The sequence below is a fragment of the Alligator mississippiensis genome, chromosome 9 (assembly GCF_030867095.1).
Source record: "Alligator mississippiensis isolate rAllMis1 chromosome 9, rAllMis1, whole genome shotgun sequence".
NCBI lineage: Eukaryota > Metazoa > Chordata > Crocodylia > Alligatoridae > Alligator > Alligator mississippiensis.
In genome coordinates, this window is record NC_081832.1 from 72,902,473 (window position 1) to 72,927,611 (window position 25,139).

Sequence of the window (25,139 nt, forward strand, 5' to 3'; positions counted from 1 at the left end):
CAACGAGAAGCACTTAAGACAGATGGGGCAGTGTGCGGAAACAACCTCCTAAAACTACTGTTCTATATATAGTGCCTTTTCTAGGTAGATGTGTACAGCTCCTCCCCTGCTGCAAAAATCTCACCGTATCCGTGCATCATTAGATCACATGCAGAGATTCATTAAAATGTTCCCATTCCCCATGTCTGCTCTTGATCAGTAAAGAACTAATGAAGTCAGGAGGAAGAGACACAGGAATGTAACCACCTTCAAAGCACTCAACTGTAGCAGAGGGATCAAGGGAACAATGCTTTAGGCTCAGCACCATTTTCAAACAAAACAGATTACTTTGCTGGCAGGAGTATTCTGAAAGCAAAACCTCCCAATGCCTCGTTACAGTTAGAAACTCCAGGGATCTGTCTGTAATACTCCCATCTATTCTGGGCAACAGAACTACTCTGGTTCGCTGGACACATTATATACAGTAGAAACAACCTCAAAAGGCATTTCAGTGTATTCCCTTACCCATGAAGACTTCAACCTACTCCAACTCAAGCACTACTGGAGTGATGTAAAGGGTAGGAAATAAAACCTGTACCAGGGGAAATGGCCTTGTAGTGAATTCACTTCAGTAACTGGGTCTCAGCAAGATATGTTGCAAATCCCAGCGAGCTTCTCATGGTGACAATTTAAAACTGCAGTTTTCAGTATACAAAATCTACTTACCTTTTAAAAAATAGTTTCCACTCCCCTATACAAGTACATGCACATGAAAACACCAGCAGAGATGAGTATTCAAGGTCAGAGAAATTTTACGGCCTCTACTGAAGCCTGAACTAATTAGAAGTCTATCAATATGACGTCAATTTTTGCATTTTTTTCCTTCGGACTGCAGCATATATCCTGTATGTATATTAATCCCATTCTCTGCCTATCTATCCTGTTATTAATCTCTATTGTTTTGAATGTGCAATTTATGCTCTGGCATGCTCAACTGCAAAACCTACCAAGGAAATGATGTAAAAAAGCCCACCCTAGGAGAGTGAACAACTTGGATATCTATGGGAACACAGCCAGTAAAATGCTATTTATTAATGTGATAGATGCCAGCTCCAAACTGGGAAATGCTGATTACCAAATTTGCCCTTGCTTTGTAAGTGGCTCTATCCAAGTAAAGCAAACCTGCTGAAAATGCATGTCATTCATCTCCCCTTTACCTTCTTGGAGATTTCATGCATACAACACAGCTTTTGCATGTATGAGGTGACAATGTGAGCCTGATAAACTAGATTAATAAGCAAAGGGATATATGACTCATCTACTTTAGATACTTAAACAGGCTCCATTAACATACCACCAGAGCGCTTCCCAATTATTTCAATGCAGTTCATTTGCAGTCCCCTTGTACTTTGACATCTCCAGTTTGCACATGGAAAACCGAGGCAGGAAGAGACTAAGTGACTTGCCGACAAGACCACACAAGAAGTCTGCGGTAGAGGGATGTGAACCCACTTCATCAAAATTCAGCTAGTCCATCACTCACTCACTCACTCCTCTGCTCCAACTGCTTCATGCGACTCATATTTAACATTTCAAACCACTAAATGGCATCAAACAGCCACCAGTTTTCCACTTAAAAATAACACACATACACCCCCATCCTCAAAAAATATTTCCTTCTTCCCTCCCAGTTGTGCACCATCTCTCCTCACCTTATCCTGTTCCAAGTTTCAAGACAAGCAGTATCTCATCCTGGACTAATGAAAGGCTGAAATAGAAACATGACCTTTATAACAACAAAGGCTGGGGGATTCCCAGTTTCCAGAGAGAAAAAAGAACTTAAGTTTGTTCCCCTAAGCATTGTTGGCAAAGGTACTGGATTTCAGAGTCATGATTTTATGTGAAAAGATCTACTGTAGGTCAATTTTACAAGTATCAAGGATTTGTACAAAATAAGTTTCCTCCCGATCTGAGTGTTCAAGTGGCTTCACAACAACAATATCAGAACTTGTATCAGTAAAATGGCAGGATGCATTCGAGCATTCTTCAATAAATTCACATTTGCTACATACTTTACTGTACCTTTTCTTCTGAGGAGACCGTGAGCTTGTCGCTTGATATCAAGCTGCAGACCTGGTCCAGGCTGAGGCTAAGAAATTCTTCTCCTAGCATCACCTCGGGAAAGTGCTGCTCTGTTCAGAAAACCAACAGGTTGGAAAAGAAAATTATAATGAGACCCAGGCTTTAAGTCAATAAAAGGACTACAACATCCAGAGATTCACTGTTATTACAGCTATGAGGACTCAAACCAAAAAGTAGGCTGGAACATGGATGAATCGAGTAGGAAGTAGGCTCAGAACAAGGTAAAGAAACCTGATGGCATCTGAAATAACATTTATGCAGGCCCGTGAAACTAATTCACAAACAGCAATAAATCATAAAAATGAGATGCCACCGCCCCCCACCCCCAGTGGATTACCAATGACAACTCACAAAGGAAGTACTGGCTCTTTCTCAGACCAGTACTTAACCTACAGCCGTGCCACCCCAGAATGTGAGCCCTATCAGCACACAAGCTAAGCACCATCAGCACTGTTCACTACTTGGATGGGGAGACCCCAAAGTAAAACGACAAGGAGAGAAAGGATGTGGTATCGGTGATTCAGTGACACTGAGTCAGTACCCTAGCACTGTGCCTAGGCTTACTGCATTGCTGCCTCGATGAGACACAGAACAGAGGCCCTGCCCACTTCCAGGGATCCCAAACAAAGCCCCAGCACTGGCATGAATCACCCTGAGTCTGGTACAGTCAGCCCTGGTGTGCACAACCTCGCAGCAGTTTGCCCGCCACATAGGAAGATAGGAATTAGAGTTTTCAGCTGAAACAAGGCTTGCCAAGTCACAGGATGGACTAAGAGCAAGAGTCTCCCACTGCCACTTCCATTATTTCCACTCCCCAGGTGTCTCTGCAGATGAAAGCCACACTAGTGGGCCCCTTTACTGCAACTCCTGTCCTGCCAACCCCACGCTCCAGTGTCACCCGGGACCTGCGCCCCAGCTCCTACTTCCTCTCAAGTCTCTTCCCTGCTCTCTACTCCCCTCCCACGCCTCAGTTCTCACGCCCATTACTTTCTCCCTCCACCATTTATTTTTTTCTCCTCAAACTCCTTCCACAAGAGCACAAATACTGCCTCCCAACTGCACCAACTACCTTTCAAGTCACCCTTACCTCTTTAGGACTCAAACTAAAAATGATCCACCATTCCCCAAGCTCCAGACAACCCCTCCTTCCCATGTCTCTCCACTCCAGCTCCAGGCATCACTGTATAAAGTACAGGAATCCTGTACTGCCCCTACAACTTCAGATAGGGAACAGTCTGGCAGGGCTATTTAAATCTGCCAGTGCCGCCTGTTATCCATTAAATGCTACCAAAAGCACTAGGGAACAGGTTCATACAAATTAAAGCTGCATGTCTTGTTTAAACCAGCCAGCGTGTCTGTAGTAAAAGTATCTGCACAACTGCATGTTGGCTTCTTTTTTTCCCCACAAGCAGCTGCATCTCCTGTCACAGAGATTTTGCAGCGAAGTTGGTGGCTTATGCTATTGTTTCTAAGCAAATGTTAAGTATTTATTTGCACGTATATGCACACCTAACCATACCAGGGGTGAAGTGCTGGAAGGCTCTGCTCTAAGAAGCACCCACTCCTATGCATCATTTGTACAGTGCCATTTACCTTGAATGGAAACACACAACTATAGGAACCTGGCTCTTGGGGATTTTGTTTGGACCAGTTGCTTTCAGCACAAAGAAATGCAACCATGAGCATCAAGATCAGAGTTCAGGGATGAGACTGCAGCCCGTTTTCCCCTCCATAAGGCACTTGGAGCATCATGCAGTCTTACGTAGGCCCAAGATGACACAGACCATGTATGGTTCATCTGCTGGGATTATATGGGCATTTCTCACCTAGCCAATCCCCTCCTGCTGCAGGGACCCAGAATATGGGTAGCATTTTACTCTTCTGTTCTCTGCCAGTGGCACAGTTTAATTATCTGAGGACCAACATGCTTTCAGCTTAAGGACTCTGGTTAGTTAGAGGGGCTCTGAATGGCTTGTGATATGCTGGAGGTTAGAATGGATGACCTACAGGGCCCTTCTGGCTGGAAGCTCTTGGGCTCGGGAGGGATGGAGCTCCATGTGTAGAGCCCTGAATGTGCTCCGGGCTCTGAATGCACCACCTTCATATGAACTAAGACAGGCATTTGGCAGAAGACAAATATTCAGCCTCTTGCTATGTGCCGAAAGCAAGTAACATATTTACTGATGATGGTAGAGAATTCAGAAACCTGGGCCCTGAGCAAGGAGGCCTGAACATCTAGTCATCCTCAGCATAAAACAAAGTTTTTAAACGAGGCATTTTCTAGAGCTCATGTAACCCTTGGGGTCTCTCTCTCCGCAGTTTGTAGATTTCTGGCTTAGTTTAATGCTCTTACATTAAACAACAGAACTCAAAGAATTTTAATGGCATTTTTATTAATAGGGTTTTGTTAACATTACATCAGCTGTTGTGCTAACAGGGACTTACGAAGGCCAATAAAACAACAAGAAGCAGGCCCTCTAATTGCCAAACAACAAAATAAATATATTCTGAATGCACTGCTTGTTAGGTTAAAGATTAACTAGAGGCCTGGAAGCAAGGATAATGAGGTATTACAAGCAAACCCTTTCACAATTAACCATTTTTTCTGAGTGCATTTCCCTCCAGGGGAGAAGGCAGCAAAAGTGACTTGTCTGGATTGGAGAGAGAGAGAGAAAGTAGGATGACAGCTGTTGCGTCGTCAAAATGAACCTGCTCACTGTTTGATAAAGATGCACATAGAGCAGAACGCTGCATGTGCTAGAGCACCACCTGCATGGGGGAAAAGACAGAGACAAAGGACAGGGTCGTGTTACCTACCCAAGTAGCTAAAGATGCCCAATGAGGGAAGCCAAACAAGCGCACGGAGAGAGCTACCACCCCTCCAGAGCACAAGGCAACCCCCAGGCTACTGGTAAAGCCAGAAGAATTAGAGCATGGAAGTCACACTTTGTGCAGTATTAGATTTCTGCCTTTGAAGCCAGCTAAGAGAGATACAGGAACAAATCCCCTGCCCTACTCAGCCAGGCAGAAAACCTAATCTAAAGCAGATACCACCAATGAGAAATCAACACTATGAGACATGTTATCATCCAAATAAGCTTGGCATCAATGCCACAGGGCAGATATTAACTGCCACAACTTCATGAATCTTCATGGAACTATAGAAATCTATATCAGCTGAGGATAAGCCCCCAGACGTGTGCCCAGATGAATGCACAAACTGCTGCTTATTAACCATGGCTCTTGCTGGCTTCCAGCTGCCAGACAAGAGGAATACGTATGGTCCTGTCAACATGGGTGACATTGCTAAGCCATCAAAGGGCCCTGAACGTCCACTGTGGCTGCCTTTCCCTACCTGAAAGCCACCAGAACATGGTTGGATGCATCTGCTGAGGTGGAGCAGAGGGACTGTGTGTTGAAGACTGTCAGCTTGTTATGCTCTGAAGTTTGCAGCGTGACAGGTGCTAGTGCCAGGCACTTGAATGCCAAGCACTGCATTAAAGCTCTGCTGTCGCAAGTCCTGGAGATCAATGCCCCTGAAAGCTGCAACACTGACATTAACTCCCAGCACTCAAGAGTCAGAGAGGGTGTGAGACACCTCCATAATGCTGCAGGAAAACAGACAGATTTGAACTAAGCCAGCCTCCTGTTTCAGTAGAATTTGCTGTTGGTGACTGAGCCCCTTCATTCAAGTTAAGCTTCCAGCTGCCCAAAGATCACTCTTCTCTGCTTGTCCAGATTGAGAGGAGAGCTCTCGGTAGCTCATGTGATATACAGAACCACCACAGAACATTGGACGCATCTTCTCAATGAGGACTGGTGCAAGGATTGGCTTTATGAAAGGTGAGTAAATGAGTATTGCTTCCTATGAAAACACACCCGTGCTTCCCAAACATAAAACATTATTCAGTATATTCACAAAAGACTGGGGTACTCCATCTCAATCTCTATTATGCTGCACTCTGCAAGGTACACAGAACTATAAAATAATGTGACTAGATGCGTTTGTTAATGAGATTACAGATAAGTATTGGAGAACCGTATGAGAATAGCATCCTCCTCATCACAGAGTGACATAAAGCCATAGTAGGTTGACTGCACCATCCCGTTCCAAAGAACTTTCAAAGGAAGCGCTTACAGAAGAGGGAGGGAAAGAAAATTCTGGCCAGCCAAACAGACAGTGCAGTGCTTAGTGTGATGATACCAAAATACGAACCATGTTGTAGATCATTGCTTACACTGCCTTGTCGATGCATAAAGGAAGTACTTCACATGACATCTCCCTGCATTTACCCGAGATGCTAAGCTGAAGTGGCTCGTTTCACCTCCAAACCTTCCCTTGTTACCAACTGCTTATTACATCTGCAGCATCACAATTGGTTACGACCCTGCAGTGCAGCAAGGAAGCCCGTGACATGCTCTTTGTGAATATTAAAGCATGCAGTGATTGTGGCCCCAGTCCCTGACAGTGCCTGACAACAAACTCATCACATGGAGGGATAACCAGGACACTTTGCTCACCTGCATAGGCATTCGCCTGCTGCAGAAGTTCAGTGCATGCATGCACGTCTGCAAAGGCTCGAATTCCAAGGCAATTTGTGGGATGCAGCTGAGATTGGAGAAAATCACAGCAGTTTTTCCTAACGTCCATTAATTGCAATAAACTAGCAGCTGGCAACAACACCTAAAAGGGTGGAAAAGGGAAACTAAATTTAGCAACAGAGGTAGCAAGTTGATTCCTGGTATTAAGTCATCAGATGTCAGCCCCCTGTATTGCCAAGGCTGGAAAGAGAGGCTAAAAGTCTATCAGCATCTCTGGACAATGGTCTCCTGCTTCACAATGTGACCAACAACAGCAGCAGAGCACTTATCCGCATTTCTTCCCTGCTGAAGGAGCGCTGGGCAGGCAGGGGAAGCAGAAAGCATGGGCTACAGCAAACACACCTGAAGTCCTGGCTGCAACACCAGGCTGATCTTGCAGCCTTTGTTGTGGAGAGTGTTATACCGCTCAACCTCACACCCCACGGAGATGCAAACGCTTCGTTATATTTAGCAACTCGGCCAGCTAGAACCTTTAGGGTTCCTACACAAGTGCCTTTTATGTGGACCGGGGACCTGCACCCACACAACAGCAGGAACAGAACCACTAACGAGTTCCCCAGAATGGTTTTCAGCTACAGAAACACTCTTGGGGCCCGGGGACCCGAATAAAGAGAGGCTCCCCTATTTTTATATCCACAAACAACTGCATATGCTACCGGTATAATTTAGATGTGTAAATACCTGACTATATCCACAAAGGAGGTACATTAGTACTTCAAGTGCCGTAAACTAGGCCCAAAGCGCATGGATGAGGGATAACTGTATTGGCAGGGATAAGGATTCAGCCTGCAACTCCTAGAATTGTTCCTTGTTTGAGAGAATGTCTCAGAAATAAGAGATCGAGCCAGCTGTCATCTCTGTTCTTTGCATTTCTTCTCTTGCACCTTTTGCCAATTGGAAACTAGTTTTCATTCACCGTCTCGTTGTTCTCGCTTGATGCCTCTATGCTAACAGGCAACATCAGCTGTACTTTAAGAGGCCTTCAAAGATGCTTGAACCACTTCTACATTATTTCCAGTTTAGGAAATATGTGCCTCGAAAAACAAGCAAGCAAGCAAACAAAACTTGCTGCAGCTAAGCTTTACTACGAAGAAAGAAAAAAAAACCTCTCCCCCTTTCTTCCCTGCCCCCCATCTAATTCCTCCACCCCCTTCCAAGACATCACAGTAAAGGACCAACCTGCCCTTAGGTACTTTTTAAGCCAATGACCCGTTCCAAGGTAAAAAAAAGCACAAAAAAAACTAACCCAGCTGGATTACTTGCGAATATTACCAAGCAGCAATGTTTAAAGAGAGCGTTACAACCCCAACAGGCAACAATAAACTAAAGAAATCAATTAACCCACAAGACTGTTGGGCCAACACGCTTTGATCCCAAAAGCAGATTAGTTTGTCCAGTTGATTAAGCCAAGATAATGACAGTCTTGTCTTTTTAACTTCCAGCCAGAAAATGTCTGCCGTTTTCTCAAGATACTGCTAACACAGCCTCCCGAGTTCAGTGTGGGGGCATGCACCTAATTTATGTAAGCATTACAAGTAAAGAAATCACAGATTCCCTAAGGGATTACGTTGCTCAATCCATGGCAAAAGACCATAGCTGCCTATACACCCTCCTTAGCAAAGGGGACAAAAGGATTCATTCAGGTGATCTGGGCTACAGTGTGTGTGAAAGAGGCTATCACAATGAAGCTATGCAACAACCTGCTTAAATTTCCTCAAGCCTCTTCTATAAGAGGACAGTTCTGGTTCAGCATGCATGTGGGTGGGGGGAGGTGGAAAAGAAGTATATTAACCTAAATAGTGGAACAAGGCCTCGGGGCAACAGCATTTGACTTACTGAACGTTTCCATGATAAAATTCCTGGAAAAGGAGCACTACCCTCTAAAGCTTCATAAGATACCATGATAAATAACCTATCAATGGAGGAATGGCTTTTCTGTCCTGCATGTCTCAGCTTTATGCCTCGTCACTGATCTTGTTTTTATCACAGAAAACCCAGCAAAGGATATCCTTCAGCATAATAGCTATTTCCTTTAGAAATAATAAGAGGAAATGCCCTGCCTAATCGCACATCATGGGCCAAGTCACAATCCCATTAAAAGCCAGGCAAGTTTTTCTTACGCATTTCAAGTGATTTGACTAGCGGTGGTGGAGTTCCAACTACCGGCAGTGAATGCCAAGCAGCTGTTTTTTCAACTCTATCATCTTCCTGTCTAAGGGCCTTAAAATCATTGAAAATGATATCTGATGAAGATGAATTTGAAAATGGTAACAAAAGCTGCACTACATTTACTTCTGAAGTTACCTTCTCCATCAGGCTGAACTCCATCTGGAATCTGGCAGCTGGCAATACCAAAATTCATCAGCTGCTTGCTCTCGCTCTAGTGTCTATTGCATGTTCTGGTTTTGTGGCCTGCTGCGTGCACGGGGTTGGGACTTTCATAACCGGTAGTTTGAGGTCACTGAACTGGTTTGGAAGCAGTTTTTCCAAGTCAAGTGGTACAAAAGAATTTGAACTGAACAAGGCAGCACAGAGGAAGGGCGATCCAGTGGTTAGGGCCAAAGATCTGGGTTTGAGGGATCTTGTTTCAGTTCTGTCCTCAGTGCCAGCCTCCCTGTATGGCTTGAGCATCTAACTTGAGCTTCTCCGTGTCTCAGTTCCCCGGTTGTGAACTGAGGGTAACAGCACCGCCTGATCTTGTGGGGAAGAGAGGATAGATATATTAAAGCCTGTGAAGAGCTCAGGTAATGCCGTACGTGAGGGCCACATTTATTTATTTATGCAATTTGTGCATATATGTAAATATATGCATTATATACATGCGTGTGACATAAGTATATCTAGGTAGACATCCAGAATGCACTGAGCAGACCAACTAATGCACTAAACATAGCAAGTCTGACATAGTCAGTCCCCTTCTCCATCTTGTATGCAACCTCTTGGATGGATGGTACTTCACACAAAGCTGTAGTGAACTAAAGCCCACTTCCTAACCAGCCTGCTTCAAACACTGCTGTTTCCTTGGTCTCCTCCCTTTCAGCAAAGCACTCTACAGTCTAAGACATGGAAGCAAGAGGAGCTTCCACTTGAAAGGCAGGTGGCAACACCTGCTGTTTAACGAGGGCTGTGAATAGCACACAGAGCCCAGATGCAGCCATGTTCCTTTATTCTGCTCATTTGCATTAAGTGAGGAAAATTGCTTCATTATCCTTTTACTCTCCCACTGATGTCCACCTAGTGCAGGCAGCTGCGAATGAACTATTAGAAAGCACTTACGTGCTTCACCTGTGGGGAAATGCGACAGAGGCACAGTGGGTAAAATACTTCCATGCGGGTGTATAGGGCATGAACCAAACAGATGCACGGTAACACTTCCAGGATGAAAAATAAGAAGAAAGGCAGGAAGAGAAAGAGAGAGAAAAAACAAGCAGGCAACAAATGGGCATGGCAGCAGCAACGCTGGCTGGTCACACTCATACAATATTCCTTCCCTGACTTATAGCGCAGTGTATAGCTGAATGGGTCTGTTGGCAAATGGCTGGGTGAACATGCTGCTAGCCACCTTCCTCATCTGTCAGGGGTTGTGAATCCTCTGCTAGAGTTTTCTAGGTGCCATGTGCCTGTTGGTCTTCCTCCAGTCTTATCTGACCTGTTTCTTTCTAAGAGACTGGGGGGACCCCTGCTTGGCTATGAACCACAGCAGACTGATGTCAAGGATTGCCCCACTCGGGACAGAACGAGAACAAGGAGGGACAGGCCACCCTAGGACCCTGAAAAACTGTCCTTCCGATGCTCTCCTTCAGGCTTCACCACCTTCCCCGTGCTCTTTTTTGTAAATGACTGTTCCCAGGTGAGAGGGATGCACACAATGCACTGCAGATACCCTGATTACACTTAATGCACCGTGTATGCTATTTTTAAAATCTAAGCGTCAAGCTCTTTCCCCCAAGTCTCCGATCTCCAGACACTGCTGTTTTTTCAATCTACACATGCTACCCACATGTTCCTTCCTGCTGCACCAAGTACACCAGGTATCACGCATCCCACACATGATCCCGTTCCTAATTTGGGAGTGTTTAATCCATTTAATCAGGATGCTCCCAGGGAACAATTACTGTCCTAATATTTATTGATAATGACTTTCTTAATGAGGATGGTAATTTCCTGGGATGCCTGCAAGTAATTAAATAACTTTAGAAACACTCTCTACCTGGCCTCGTGCTGTCAGAAGGCTCTCAGGGGTCCAATGAGAAAACCCCATTGCCAAACAACGAAAGAGCAGTCTTACTGCATCTAACACGGTGGTTCCTCTTCTAAAGGCAACTATAACATTCCTGCCAGGATGGGTTCCTCTGGCCTTGGGCCTCAAATGTACGTGAGTAGCAGCCTTTTTTCTGGGGGGGCGTTGGTATCAAAGGGCAAGTCTACACGTGCAATTAAAGCAATGCAACACAATTAACTCCAGCAAATACTGCTCCAGAGTTTATTGCTCCTGGGCACCACGTTTACATGTGCACCTGGGACCACAGCACGATGAGCTGGGTCAGAGCAGCCCTGCTAACAGGGGGCTTGGGGGCCAGCCTGCCAGCCCAGAGCTGCTCTGACCTAGCTCAACATACTGCAGAGGGGCTGACTGGGACATAAGGGTATTCCAGTGCACGGCTAGCCAGCAGGCAGCCCCAGCACTGAAGTACCCTTGTGCTCCCACGAGCCCCATCAGCATCTACACATGCACTGCTGCACACTAAAGAAATCCACCACAAGACAGCACTTGTATTTACAAGTACTAACCTACAGAGGAGTTAATTAGTTTACTGTGGCCTAACAGGGCCACTCATGTAGATGTAGAGACTTTACTGCGGAGCTAACTAGGCAGCTCCACAGGAAACGTCTTGTGTAGATGTGCCCAGAGAGGGAAAAGTTTCCAATGGAAGGATGGATCCTGCCCCTCCAAATCACATGCAGCTCCCTGAGGTTATCTAGACTAGATGCTGCACACCAAGCAAACACACCCTATTTTCCAAGGCTAACATAATACAGGCATCTCCGGCATACGTGCTGAATACAGTGCTGCTTGCCAACTGGTGCTGCCTCCCTCCTGAGCTCTGAGGAAGAGTAAGTGGTTTGGTGTAAACAGAAACCCAAGTAAATCACTCCTGGAGTCCCTCATCTCCCTCTCTGCAACAAGCACCTTACAAGGAGGACATTCATTGCATGGGGAAAGATTGTTTTGGGAGCCCTGGTTTGCTCCACACCACACTGAGGCCTCGTGACCAGCTCACAGCAGATGGGAAGTAAGCTGGCAAAACCCAACCTGTCGCCTGAACAAACCCACCTCCCTGAATGACACATCCGCGGCAGCCTGGACACACTCCAGCCACCTGGGCAGCAGTAAGCCCTGAGCCCCTTCCAACAGTGAAATGTGTTTTCTGCCAACAATTATTTCAGTTAGGCTGCAAAACGCTGGCAAAGGCAATCAAGCGTACATGTGCTGCAGACGCAGCAACGTCAGCAACCATAAGCTAACAAGCACGGTGGCGGCAAGCCTTCCTAGTACAGACATGGTGTCAGAGTGCCCCACCTCCTCCCCAATACCTACACCACAGCCCTTTCATGCACAGTTTACCACTCACCAAGGTCACTGCGTCAAAGTTCTTGATTAACCCTGGCAGTTCAGCAATTCTCCAGTCTGACTGCACTTCAGCTCCACATAGGGAAGTCACTTTGAGCTCTCTGACAGTGCCAGGCCTTTGCTCCCCTTAGTGAAGCAGCAGGTTTGAGGCAGGCAGTGAAAAAGAATGGGAGACGCATTTGTCCCAGTACAAACCAGATTTCTCTTAGCTGAGAAATCCATGGAACTGGCATGACATGTGGCCAGCTAGGGATTAGCAGAGCTATACCAAGCCACACTGCTAGCAGACACAGCCCTAGGCTCTGCTCAGATGCACACATGCTGCTTCCAGCAAAGCCAACAAGGGTGGTATGCAGGCATCCAGGGACTGGGATGAAGAACACAGGACTGGAAAGTATCCTCTCTGGAGTCCGAAAGAAAAGCCTGCTGGCATTCCCTATCTTCCACAGACCCATCGTCTCCCTCCAAGGGATCCAGGGATGGACTGCACCACATCCCTTGGTTGATCTGGGCATGTGCATCTCCTCAAAGAAAACTTCACAAACCCAAATATGCGGTCTTTTCAAATGACTTTTTTCCTAATTTAGTGATCCTCATGCAGCTAGAGTGACAAAACATGGGCCTTGGGGAAAAAAAAAAAACAAAAACAGAGCTTGCCCCAACGAACAGTGCATTAGGTTGCAATGCCAAGCGGCACACTTCTGTTAACAGGCTGAGAAAGTTTTCTTTAATTGCTGGAAAGCTGTATGGACCTTGAAAATGTTCCCACCCAATCCCAGTGTCACTTTTACTCATTTCTTTTCCTCTCCCCACACTTTTATTCACCAGTGACCTATGTCTTATTTCTCTCTTGTTGGCTAAGCTGGTTGCATCTGTTCACACTGTGGCACTGGGCAATTAATTTCTTGTCATTTCTGTATGAAAGCAGCTGGCACAACATAGTACCAACTCTACCAAGAAACTGTTTCTTGCGAGAGAAGAGAAGGTCTAACAACTGGTCAAGCCATATAAAATCCCTTTAGAAATGCACGGCTAGCTCATGAGAAAGACAAATCTGTGGCAGGAGAAGTAAATGCCCCTGCTGGGTGAAAGGGAGACCCTGCAGTACTTCACACACAATTACTGCATAGGAATGAGTTTTTAGGGAAGGTAAAGAGGGTAAATCAACATAGCATAAAACCTTAAAGTAACTGGAGGGGTGGGGGTAGAGAGAAAGGAGTGGGACAGTGGTGTTTCCCAGCTCACCCTCCCCAGAGTCTATTTTCACTTGGTCATTTGAGGATGTGTTGCTCCTCCCTTGTCCAACTGCAAAACCATTCAGAAAAATGGAATTTTGAAAACCACTGAAACTAAAAGTTTGACAAATAAGCCTTGGCTGTAGCTGAAGCCAGGCCTGCAGCGAGGCTCCCAGCACCCGCTCCAGAATCCAGTGACTAACACGCATCCCACCAGCCACCTTTTTGCCAGAAACAGAAATGTAGCCACAGGGCAGCTCTGCTCTCCTGCAGTCCCACCCACAAGACAAGAGCAAAGGCAGCTGCCTTACCTGTGGGCTGCTACCTCATCTACTCTGTCATTTCAGATGCTCTTTATACCCACCTACGAGTATTTTGGCTGTCTGTATAACCTGTTGATTTTCAATTTCCTACTCCGCACAAACCATCCTTCTGTTCTTCACTTTATGGACCACCCCCAAAAAAGCCGACTTCATAGCCAAAGTTGAACCACGCATCTAGTTCTTGGTTTTTATAGCAGCAGATTTCATTCATACGGGCACTCCACTTCCCTCTCCACCCTTCCTGGCTGAAAACTTTATTGCTCACAGAACACCATGAAGGCATAAAGTGTTCTGTGGAAGGACATAAAGGGGAACCCAATTCCACTTACCCACTAGATTCAAGTTGATGCAACTCTAGTGGCTTGAGATACTCCTGATTTTTACTAGCGCAAGAACAGAATCAGGCCCCCTACCCCAAAGAGCCTCAAGTGTAGGCCACATGCACACAAGGGAAAGGGGAATAAGAAAACTTCTAGAGAAGCTCCAATTTTAACACTAAACTTGCTGCACTGTTATAATCTACTCAAAGCTTCCACAACAGCCCAAACTACTGCTTAGAACTAAAACCAAAGAGGAGTTCTCTCCTGGGAACTAACCCAGCAGTCTATTTTCTGCATGTTTTCAGTGTATTTTGACCTCGAACAAACTGACCCCCAAGTTAACACAACCTCAAAGAAAGCAAAAGCCTAATCTCCTAACAGCAAGGCCTGAAGGCTAAACGTAACGTGCCTCAAGACTACGCAGAAAACTAAGGCAGTTCAACCTCAGCTTTCCATTCTGTGTGGCCTGAAGAGATCAGTCACACCGATTTATCTTCAATTGCAAGCCTGAGTTAGGGAAGCGTCTTCTCTTCGGTTTCGAGCAGAATGGTCGAGGCCAGCTCACCTGAACATTTTCTTCGGTGACCTCTATCTCAGCCGTGTAGATGTAATCAATCAGCTTACTCAGTGTTTGCCCATCCACGTCCTTTATTTCAATCTTCTTTGCTTTGCTTTCAGACATGTCTCCTGAAATCCAGTTCAAAAGAAGGTTTAGAATTTTCTTGTGCTCCTCCACCATTCAACTCCCCACATGCCCCCAGCAAACTCTCCCTCACATCCCACTTAAAAAAAAAAAAAGACACAGACAAATATATCGCGTTTAATGTCCCAAACACAGCTGCCGCCCTTGCAGATCCAGGACGACTAGCAAGACTCAGAAGTCTGCTAGTGCTACCTTCTCAACCTCTGAGAGAGTCTTCATGAAGCAGACAAAGATTTTTCTCATAGCCCATGAACTGCAAGAGGGAGAGGTAGCACCAGAATAGTCCCAATAGCTGTGGACAGACATAACTTTCTTCTGTTTTACATGAGGATGAAGAGTTGCCACCAAGGAGTGCAAGTCAGCTGTTGTGACTTAACTGATGCCTGAATGCTTCTATAGCTAAGGGACGTAAATGTCCACCTTCAACCCCGAGTGAAACAGGAGTCACGTTAAATGGGGTCACTACATTTATACTGGTATAGGAAAACACATATAAATCACCCTGAGACAGTTTATGCCAGTAACATTCAATACATCTGTCCATACCCTCAAAGAAGACCCAGGAGGAAGTCATTCTTCTGAGATTTCTACTTCAGGTCTCCAAACTGAAAAAACTTGTGGTTTGGGTGAGTTTTCACATGCTTGGAAGCTTGCCTAAAGTAACTCGCCCTTGATATATACCCATGTTCAAATGTATACACGAGAAAGAAAAATACATAACAGCTCTCATATAGATCTAAGCACTAAAGGTGACAGAGAACTTGTCTTTTGAGAGACTGAGAGAGGTCATTACAGACAAACCCCTCTTTAGATTACCCTCCCCAAATTTAGAAAATATAAAAATCACTGCAACTGGTAGAATCATGCACCACAGCACAATTGGACTGCAACTTACTACTTGGCTAGTGACTCAGTCATCATGCCCAAGGCATTACGAAATCCAAGTAAAGATATTAAGAAATGCAAAGTTACTTTAAAAAAAAAATGCACAATAGCAAGAGTCTCGCCAGACACAAGAACCAAACAACAGACCCCTGAACGTGCAAGCACCTACGCCCACAGCTTCCCTTGTTCCCTAGCTGATCTGGAGCTTAACGCTGAACAAACTCTATAACGCACAATATGCGTGTGTGCCTGTTTGAGCAATACGATTTGGTAACAAAAGACTTCTTCGGGAAGTACAAGAAAGGAATCCCTGAGGCTCCTTTTAATGATTAGCTGCAGAAGGTGACATCACATATCCAGGTTTTGTCAGCAGCATCTTTGGAAACCAGAGAAGAAATAAGGGGAAAAAAAATCATGCCAGCAACAGAAGTGAAACATTGAAAGAAAAAAGAATGCAATTACACAAAGGAGAAAACGAAGAAACATCAAATCTTTCACTGGGGCTTGAATAAGCACTACATTAAGAAACCCAGTGACTCAGTGCCGGCTGCTGTGGGATTAAAAAGAACAGTTCCATGTGCAGCCTGTGTGCAACATAATTATAGCCTGCAATCACACAGAGGAAAGAGTCAAGTCATCTCTGACATGACAGTGTAGCGAGGAACATGAACAGCACAGCACATGAGGTGGAGTCAAACACAGAAGGGGGCCCAATTTTTAACACCAGCTTGATACTTGGAATTAAACCCACTTGGCTTTACTCATACCAGCAAACCCAGGGATGTGAATTATACTATTAGTCAGAACAAGGTGAGCAGATCTACCCAACAGTCTTCATACCAGTGCAGTATGCATGGAACTATGCATACACATGCAAAAAAATGCAACAAGAAATGTCACTTCTAGGTACACAGAGGGAAATTTAAGAGCAAACCAAGATAACTGACCTCCAGCTACAAAATCAAACCTGACTCAAAGCAGATCTAATATTTAATTTATGCTACGAATGTCACTGTAAAAAATTAATTCCTCCAGGTGAAGGGAAGTCCTGACAAGAGAATGCTACAGGTCAGTCTGCATGCGTCAGACCTGATCAGGTTTCGGAGCGCGCACACAGCAGCATCGCTCTGTCAGTCCAGTTGAGCAGAGACACAGTGTGGAAGCCCAAACACTGGTATATCCATTGAAACAAGAAGGGCAGAGGATACACTAAAATACACTTTGGCTGAGATCAATCCGCAAATAGCTCAAGGAGATGGATCCGATGTCATCATCTCCCTCTGTGGCACTCAGGCACGACAGAGCCAACAAAAATAAATGCTGCGTAGGCCCACCCACCCACCCCAATCTGTTAACCCTGTGGTTGGTTTCCTCGGCAAGTGGCAGCCCCCATCCTGGTAACGTTCGGCTCCTATGCCAGAGCAGCCAGCCAGCTGTGGTAAAATCTACCTGCTCCATGCCCCAATGAATCGCTTCATCTTGCTCCACAGGCCAGAGGTGCCCACTCCTCTGCATCCAGGAAGTGTCTCAACACAACACTTAGCTGAAGAGAGCCAAGAGAATAGCAGTGGGTGATGAATGCTTCTAGCCAGGCCCAAGTGCACACATTTAGGACAGGTATCACATCTCCCAAGACATCCATAAGGGTGTAGAAATGATGGGAGGAATTAATACCCCATGTACCCTTTCCAAAAAACACACCCAACAAGGTCTTTAATATCAGATGCATGCCCTGCTTGCTTGATGTCCAAAAGTACTGGTGTCATTAATTTTCTAAATTAGCGAGACAAGATGCACCCCTGGACTGAAGTGTAACACTAATGCAACCCCCACCCTAAGAGCTTACATCCTTGATAGAAAAGATAGCAAGGATGGGGAGCACAGAGAGATCAAAGTGTCTTAGCCATGGTTAGCAACGGAGGTGGGAACAGAACCCCGTGTCCTCACTCCAATGCTGTACCCACCAGACTGCACTGCCCTTCATTGGAAATTACATTTTGCAACCACTCTATACTGGTTTTGAGCATTCCTCCTCCCTTCAACAAACATTGCCTTCTGTCCTGGGCTGACAAGGCTGCTTCCTTTTCTAGCTGGAGTCAACGCAAACTGTGCACTAGCCAGCTTTTCTCTCCCACCTCCTCACATTGCTGCCACCGACATTGCCTTTACAAAGAACTGCAGCCTGCCCTGCCCTGTACTTATTGTGCCCCACAGAGACACCTCCCGATTACCAACTAAAGCTCTTTTCTTGTTGTTTTGTTTTTTAAATCAAAAGATCAGTTCACATGAGCTGAGGACGAGAATACCCAGCATATCAGGTAACCCAACAGCAGCCTTTTCACACACACAGAGGAGGAGGAGAGTCTGAATGCGGCAGAAAATTTGAAAAGGTTTTCATGAGTGCAGCTGCCTTGCTTCTATGCTTCTCAATGCATTCTCCACTAAGGACCCTCCCTGCAGCATCAGCTGTGAACTGATTTTAGATCAAAATACTGCAAGTTAAATCACCAAGAAAAGACCCCCCAGGGGAAATTTAGGAGCATTGGTCCAGAATCTCCCTGCTTTTCACAGGTGTAGGTCCCAGGGTTTTCAGTAGAGAATGCCTACTTACTTCAGAACTTCAAAGAGCCGTTTGCCAGAGAAGATGAGCTGACCAAGGAACTGGGAGAGGGGGCTCTTTCTCTCAAGATCACAGGTTCGAATCCAGCACAAATTTACAGGGACTGACATGGCATCACACAAAGATTGTTATTGGCCTCACTTTGGTCCCTGCTGGCTATGCTTCTGCACAAATACCCTAACTGGCATCCTCCTCCTGGAGAGGGAATTACATGCCCAGCACCATCTCCAGCTGGAAGTAGTCCTTCCAGCTTACACCTGAAAACACACTGGTGGACAGTTTGTGGAAGCCTCTGCCAGGCTTTGCCCCTCCTGTGCCCAAGACAGAGTAACATGTGGGACCAAAGGGCAAAGTGCCTCTTGTACTTCACAGCAGAGAGGTTACCACAGCTCCCTGGCTCCAAGAGACACCGGGTCTCCTGATGTCCAGTCCAGGGCTCTTTCCCACTGAACCAGGCTGCCCTGAATTATTGATCAAAGTTCCCTCCACATCCCCTACACACACCCACTCAGGGGGAGGTTGTGCAGTTTCCCTAGTGCAATCTAGCTTCATCTCCGGGCAGAGAAGCCACAAAAATAAAATCCAGCTTGTTCTTTCAGAGCACCCTTCTGCTGCAGGACAGAGAAAAGCTGCCCACCTCACCGCGGTGGGACCCAGGCCTCAAAAACCTGGAAATGGACAGACTTAAGGGAACAAAGAGTCAGTGACCAACAGCTCAATTCATTCTGTTACTGGAGGAGGAAAGAAGAGTAATGGCTGCAGTTACATCCCAGAGCAGTTTTAAAAGGAGTCCCATGACTGTGGTTAGAAAATGATCGTTTAACTTCCTGCTCTGGCCACGACTGGACCCCACAGAACCCCAGGACAGAAGACACCACAAGCCCTGCCTGCCCCTCTCACTGCCCTGAAACCAGGGTTATTCACCAGCTGAGATGACTTGCAAGGATCAGAGGCTCATCCAGATCTCTGCACTGCTGTCAGGTATAATAGCTACTACCAACTTAGCAGTAATTCACACAGGGCACTTGAAGACCTCTGAGCTTTGCCCTCTCTTCTGTCTTGCTTCTTACTCAGAAGCATTATTAGTGGCACAAAGATCCCTCAAGATAGTCTCAGCTCTCTAGAAAGCACATACTATAACTCTTACTAGCTTAGAGATCTTGCCATCTCGGCAAACTTCAACTACCCTTCAGCCTACACCTGCTAATGCAGATGTATGTCCTGACCCACTATACTGCAGAAATGTGAAGATAGCATGTTATCCATATGAAGCAGCACATTCCCCCTTTCTCAGCCTGCCCTCAGCCAGGACCATGCTCTTTCCAGCACAGACTTTGCCTGACCCCATGATAGCTTTTAAGCTATGGGAAAAAAAATATGCTTTGCTAATGATGAGCTCAACCTTGGAAGATGCCACACACCTCCAATTTCCAGTGGAAACAGGCCCAATTTAACACTACTTTTAAAGGAAATAGCATCCATATAAGGAGGCACAACAGTAGTTCCCTTCTTTTTGAAACCCTACTGTAACATAAGGGATCATTCCCAAAGCTAGCTACACAACAGCCATACATAGGATCTTAAAATACGAAACAGCTCTCTCAGTGAGCATTTGGTTTAAATGGCTCTTTTTCGGATGGGGATGGGGATGGCAAAGGAGGGTGCACCACAGCTTCCTAGCTTAAGAAGAGAAACAGAGAGTGGATGGCTCAGGTGGAGAACAAAGTAAAGGCCTCCTATATACTCAGGACAGCAACAGCAGCAATACTGACTATATTTATATGGATTATTTGGGATACGACTGACCGATTGTGAAGGAAAGATCATGCATCGCTTGGAATCGGCAGTGATTCAGTCCACCATAATACTCTGCTTGAAAACAAAAGAGTACCTGTAAACATTGCACAAAAATAGGGGCTGCAGGCTGCTAAGACAATGCGATGGGCTTCCATCTCAACATTTTCAGCAACAATCACCACGTCACAGAGGAGCTGCTTGCTGGAAAACACCAGAGAAGACAAGAGAGTTTCAGAATGTCTGGTAATGGAAAACAAGGTGAGCAAAAGTCCCATAAACTAGCTACATAATTTACAGACCCAACAAAGCTTTCTAGGAAGCCTGAGTGAAAAGTCTGCTTATTCATTCAACTGTGAACGCTTACATACTTTAGTTTATAGGGAATATGCTGCTTCAGCCACAGTTACAGACCCCGTCTTCAATGGAGCCCAGGGGAAGGGGGGTGTTCTGTGGTGGGGGAAGACAAAATTTGAGGGCCCAAGCACTAAGACTAAAGCCCAAGAGCTCAGACAAGTTGGGATTCCCTCCATCTCCCTTTATAACAGCCCCTGGAGAAAGTGCAAAGAAGCCTACCACATTTGCCACTACACAAAACTACCAACAACTTTTCCCCCTTCTAGCAAGTGGTTATTGCAGTAAAACAGTTAATATAGATACATACTATAGGCATATAGATAGTTTAAGCTACACCTTATATATGGGACTTCTAGGTAAATGAGAATTAAAAAAAAAAAAAAAAATCACTGTTACTCAAGGTAACCATTAACACAGGCCCTGACTGCCTGAGGGCAGGCTACAAAAGGGTCCAGATTGTATACTGCAGGAGCTGAAAGAAAGGAACACTAGGAATATGCCATGCAGCTGCCAGAGAGCAGGTGCTTAAAAGGCAGCTCTGGTTTTGCACATTCAGCCAAGTAATGTATAGGATCTAGCTAAATACAAAAACTAAAAAGGAAATGCTGGCAGGGCCCCAAATATTCCCATTGCACTTCAATAAGGCATATTAGATTCTGCAGGTAAATGAAGCAGTGGGCTGTCACTACACCATGCCAGTATCTGTTTTCCATCTGTCTTTCAATTTTTTGTTCCACGTGCCAATAGAGGATTAGAGGAAGACCAAGGTGAAAATGGATTCACCATTCACTAAATTACCAGGAGAAAAAGATGCTTCCATTTCCCTGTTTTAGCCTTCTCCCCACCCCTCCACCTTGCACAAAGAAAAGACTCAGTTAACTTCTATCTAGTTCATGGGAAGAGGGCCATAAAGAGAAGCTCAAATCCATGCACGCAGTCACGAAACAGTTTTCTTCATATGGCTTTTACACACGCACTTGACAGAAGTGCTGTCCTTTCACTAGTGGGATTTTGGGGGTTATTTTTTTGTTCTTTGCAAAGCAGAGCACAGACACCATTCATGAAAGGTAACAAGAACACCACATTACTAAACCTTTATCTGTAATTATGTGTAGGTGTCTTAACGTCTGCAATAGCCTATTGTCGATCTTCTCTGCTGGGAACATACTTATGTGCAGATTTGCTCTAAGTGGGGAGAAACTTTAAAACACTTATTTTTATAAATGCAGGATGTTGCTCAGAATGCGTATATGACACAGCCAGCTTCTTTTTGGACAAAAAGGTAGGCATGTGTGTGGGTGGAAAAAACAAAGCTATCCTTTGGCCGGCTCTTCCCACTGCTTCGTTAATAACTCATGTGTTATGCACTGAAGATGTCACAAATTTTTTTTTTTTTTTTTAAAGTCCCCCAAACATCTTGCAGTTCTGTTCAGCTCATTTCTGATAAACCAGAGATGATGTATGCTAAGTGGAAAGAGTACCTCCGTAATTCATTCATAACCCTGAATGCCTTTTTCATGTGAGAGGGGTTGATTGTTACCGTACGCTGGTCCTTCTCATCTTCAGCTGCCTCGGGGGACCGGGAACTTGGTTTGACACTGAAAGCAGAAAAAGAAGAAGAAAGGTTACTCTCTCTCAGTGCTGTTAAAAAAAAAAAAAAAAAAAAAAAAAAAAAATCAAGCATAAAACAGAGTAGAAGGACAGTCACACAGAACAAGAAGCCGTACTGGCATTAACTTATCTGTTGTGGATGTTTCCCCATATGCTTTCCAAATGATGGCTCTAATTCTGTCAACACTTGTTTGTGCCACTAATATGGACAGGGCAGCTTGTGTGCACTGAGTTACCTGCATCCTTGTTTGCAAGATCAAGGCCAAATGTAGAGCACCACTGAACTACAACTATCTCCAAGTGGATAACAGAAGCCCATAGGTCAACACAGGCAGGAACAGACACCAATGAAAAAGAACCAGAGGCTTGAGGTCAAAATCCCAAGCCTCCAGTTCATCAGTGTTATTTGAAAAAATTAAGCAACTGCTTAATTGTCTGGCTCAATCTATAACTTGAACATGAACAAAACTGCTACACTGAGCTGTGATCCACAAAAGCACCATAGGAGGAGACAAGAGAGCACAGAGAGGTAAGACTTTGCTTTTTAAAGATCTCATCTGAAAGACACACACAGGCTGCCTAGAATGCACCATACCTTTCTCTAAAGCTGAGCAAAATAATGAGAACTAAAGTTATTTGTACAGTTACCATGGTGACAGTTGATGGAGGTCATACCTCGTTCCCCTGTAGGCTTAGAAATAGGTCTATTTCATGCAGAATGGATTATTAAACTAGAACCTCCTTGCATGAATGTAATATGTACACCAACAAGACAGAACCCGCTGGACCAATCAGGTCCCCTTCATCTAGGAGCCTGGGGCAAATTTGTGTCCTCGTTACACTGTTCAGTGTCACCTCTTCTATGCAACATTGACATATGGTCAGTACCTGCCTCTGAGACTCAGAAGGGAGTGAAATGACTTTAGAGATAAATGCTTCCCACATTGAAAAGCGTGCAGCCTCCAGAATGAAATCACTGCTCTATTTAAATCCATAGCCCTCTTTTCAAGCTTTCCAGCAGCCAGAAACAAATAAAACAGGTCAAGCAAAGTTTTCCATCCCTACCAACACCCTGAACTGTCTGGTACTGCTCCAGAGCTACTCATAGGCAAGCACTTCATCAGATCAGGAGGCAAAGCAGTCCTCCCCTCTCCCCACAAGGCAAAGGAAGCCTCACTGGGAACTGGGCTACCCCCTTCCTAATGCACAAAATTAAAGAACTGTTCAGTATTTAATTCAAGTAACCACACATCGTTACCACCTGTGGAAGTTCCAAGCCTCACTCTCCTTCCTTCCAGGCTCTCTGCTCTCCACTCCCAAACTATACTCGCCACCTGCGCATGAACACCAACTGCTCCTACCCCAAATCCTCCCCAACAGCACAAAGCTTCTCTCCTTGGCCAGCCCACTGGCCTCTTCTGGATAGCACTGCCCTAGAGTGGTGCTTTGAAAGGCAGCCTGTGGTGTGCAGTTTGAACATATGCCTGCAAAAGCAACAACCCCCAGCTTTGTACCCAACATAAGGTTAGCTTGCACCTCTTCCAGAACAGCCAAGTCTGACTCCTCCACTTTGCTGATCAAGGTTTTCCAACCATAAATCAGCAGCAAGACTCCCTGCAACACACTGGTAAAACAGTCCATGTCCCAAATGAGGGAACTGGGTCTCCCGATTACATCAAGGATCCAATTAGCCATTAAGTCTTGGTAAAGAGCAGAAAAGAAGAATGTCCCTTGTTTACCATTCAAGTCATGTGTTCCAGGGAACAAAACAGCCAATTTCTCTTCTCCTTAAGAAAGCCAGGCTCTTTCCGTACCAACATGTACTGGTAAGGGCATTCATGCAAAGGGGCTAGAGAGCACTGTATCAGTTCATCCATATGTTACCGCGCTGCATAATGAAGACTGGTTCTGTTTAAAAGGAACAACGTCAATTAAAAAAAATCAACCCAAAAATTAACTGTAGCCATCAAGCCTTTAGAGCTCAGATAATCATCATCAACAAAAACTCATCCCAATGTTTAAAGATTCCAGTGTAAAGCACTGATTTTAAGAACTTTCCCCTAAAGTGAACGAAACCCAAATACTAAAACAACCAGAAAGTATAACTTGCAAAGTGAAAATAAATACAGAAGACAAGCAAAAAGATAATAAATCTCTAGTAAGAGTCAATAGCAAATTCCTATTGATTTCAGTGCTACCAGGATTTCAATCATCATAACTGACAAGTGCACAGGATTTTTAATATTTTAATTTTGAATGTTTTAAGCTGGTATTAATAATATATCAGAAAAGGAGGTAACTACTCACATTTTTTTAAATGCTGACACTTCATTTGCTGTCAGCACCCACATTAAAAAAGCCACTTGTCTGAATTGTTTTCACACCTTTTATTGTTACAAGTAATTGTGAAGGTTATTGTTAACCTCTCTGTTCTCTTAGTTTATTTGCTTTATGCATTTGACAGCACTTTGCATAAAATCATTGCGCAATCTCTCCTATATACACCATTAGCTGATATTCATCTTTTGTCTGTGTGCGATTGCCACATGGTGGCATGACAGAAACTGCCACTGTTCAGTAAGCTAATAAATAATAAGCTTGCAGCTTATTTGAAAACATCAACTTGACAATCAACCGCCCCTTGTGAAATATCTTCAAATGTCCCATTACTCAGTAGGATGCCTACAACTAACAGATTGGAGGAAAAATGTACGTCCTTCTCTCCCCAGAGGCTAAATACAGACATTTAACTAGCTCAAGACTGAATCAATTCAATGTTTGCAGGTCAGTCTAACCTGCACAGATTGAACTAGGAAGCAAGTGAACAGACATTCACTTTTGATTCTAGAAATGCAGCCACATGCCTGCAGTAGCCCAGGCTAAAAGCCAAGGGGCGCTAGATCGAGCCCTCCCTTCCCTTTTGCAGCAGCTGTGAG

General features: G+C 44.9%; 1 protein-coding gene across 3 annotated transcripts in view; it reads right to left on the reverse strand.

The window, feature by feature from the left end:
* The window catches only part of KLHL3 (kelch like family member 3), a 59,486-nt gene that overhangs the window by 23,502 nt on the left and 10,845 nt on the right, over positions 1-25,139 (reverse strand). Inside the window, exons 2-6 of one of the 3 annotated variants that reach the window (XM_006277619.4) lie at positions 22,074-22,190; positions 20,333-20,439; positions 14,799-14,920; positions 6,643-6,805; positions 2,062-2,171 (exon numbers count right to left, since the gene is read on the reverse strand). In XM_006277619.4, coding sequence (XP_006277681.1) covers positions 2,062-2,171; positions 6,643-6,805; positions 14,799-14,920; positions 20,333-20,439; positions 22,074-22,190 — 619 coding nt within the window. The remainder of the gene's footprint in view (positions 1-2,061; positions 2,172-6,642; positions 6,806-14,798; positions 14,921-20,332; positions 20,440-22,073; positions 22,191-25,139) is intronic. The other 2 variants (XM_019478432.2, XM_019478431.2) reach the window with 2 other exon arrangements.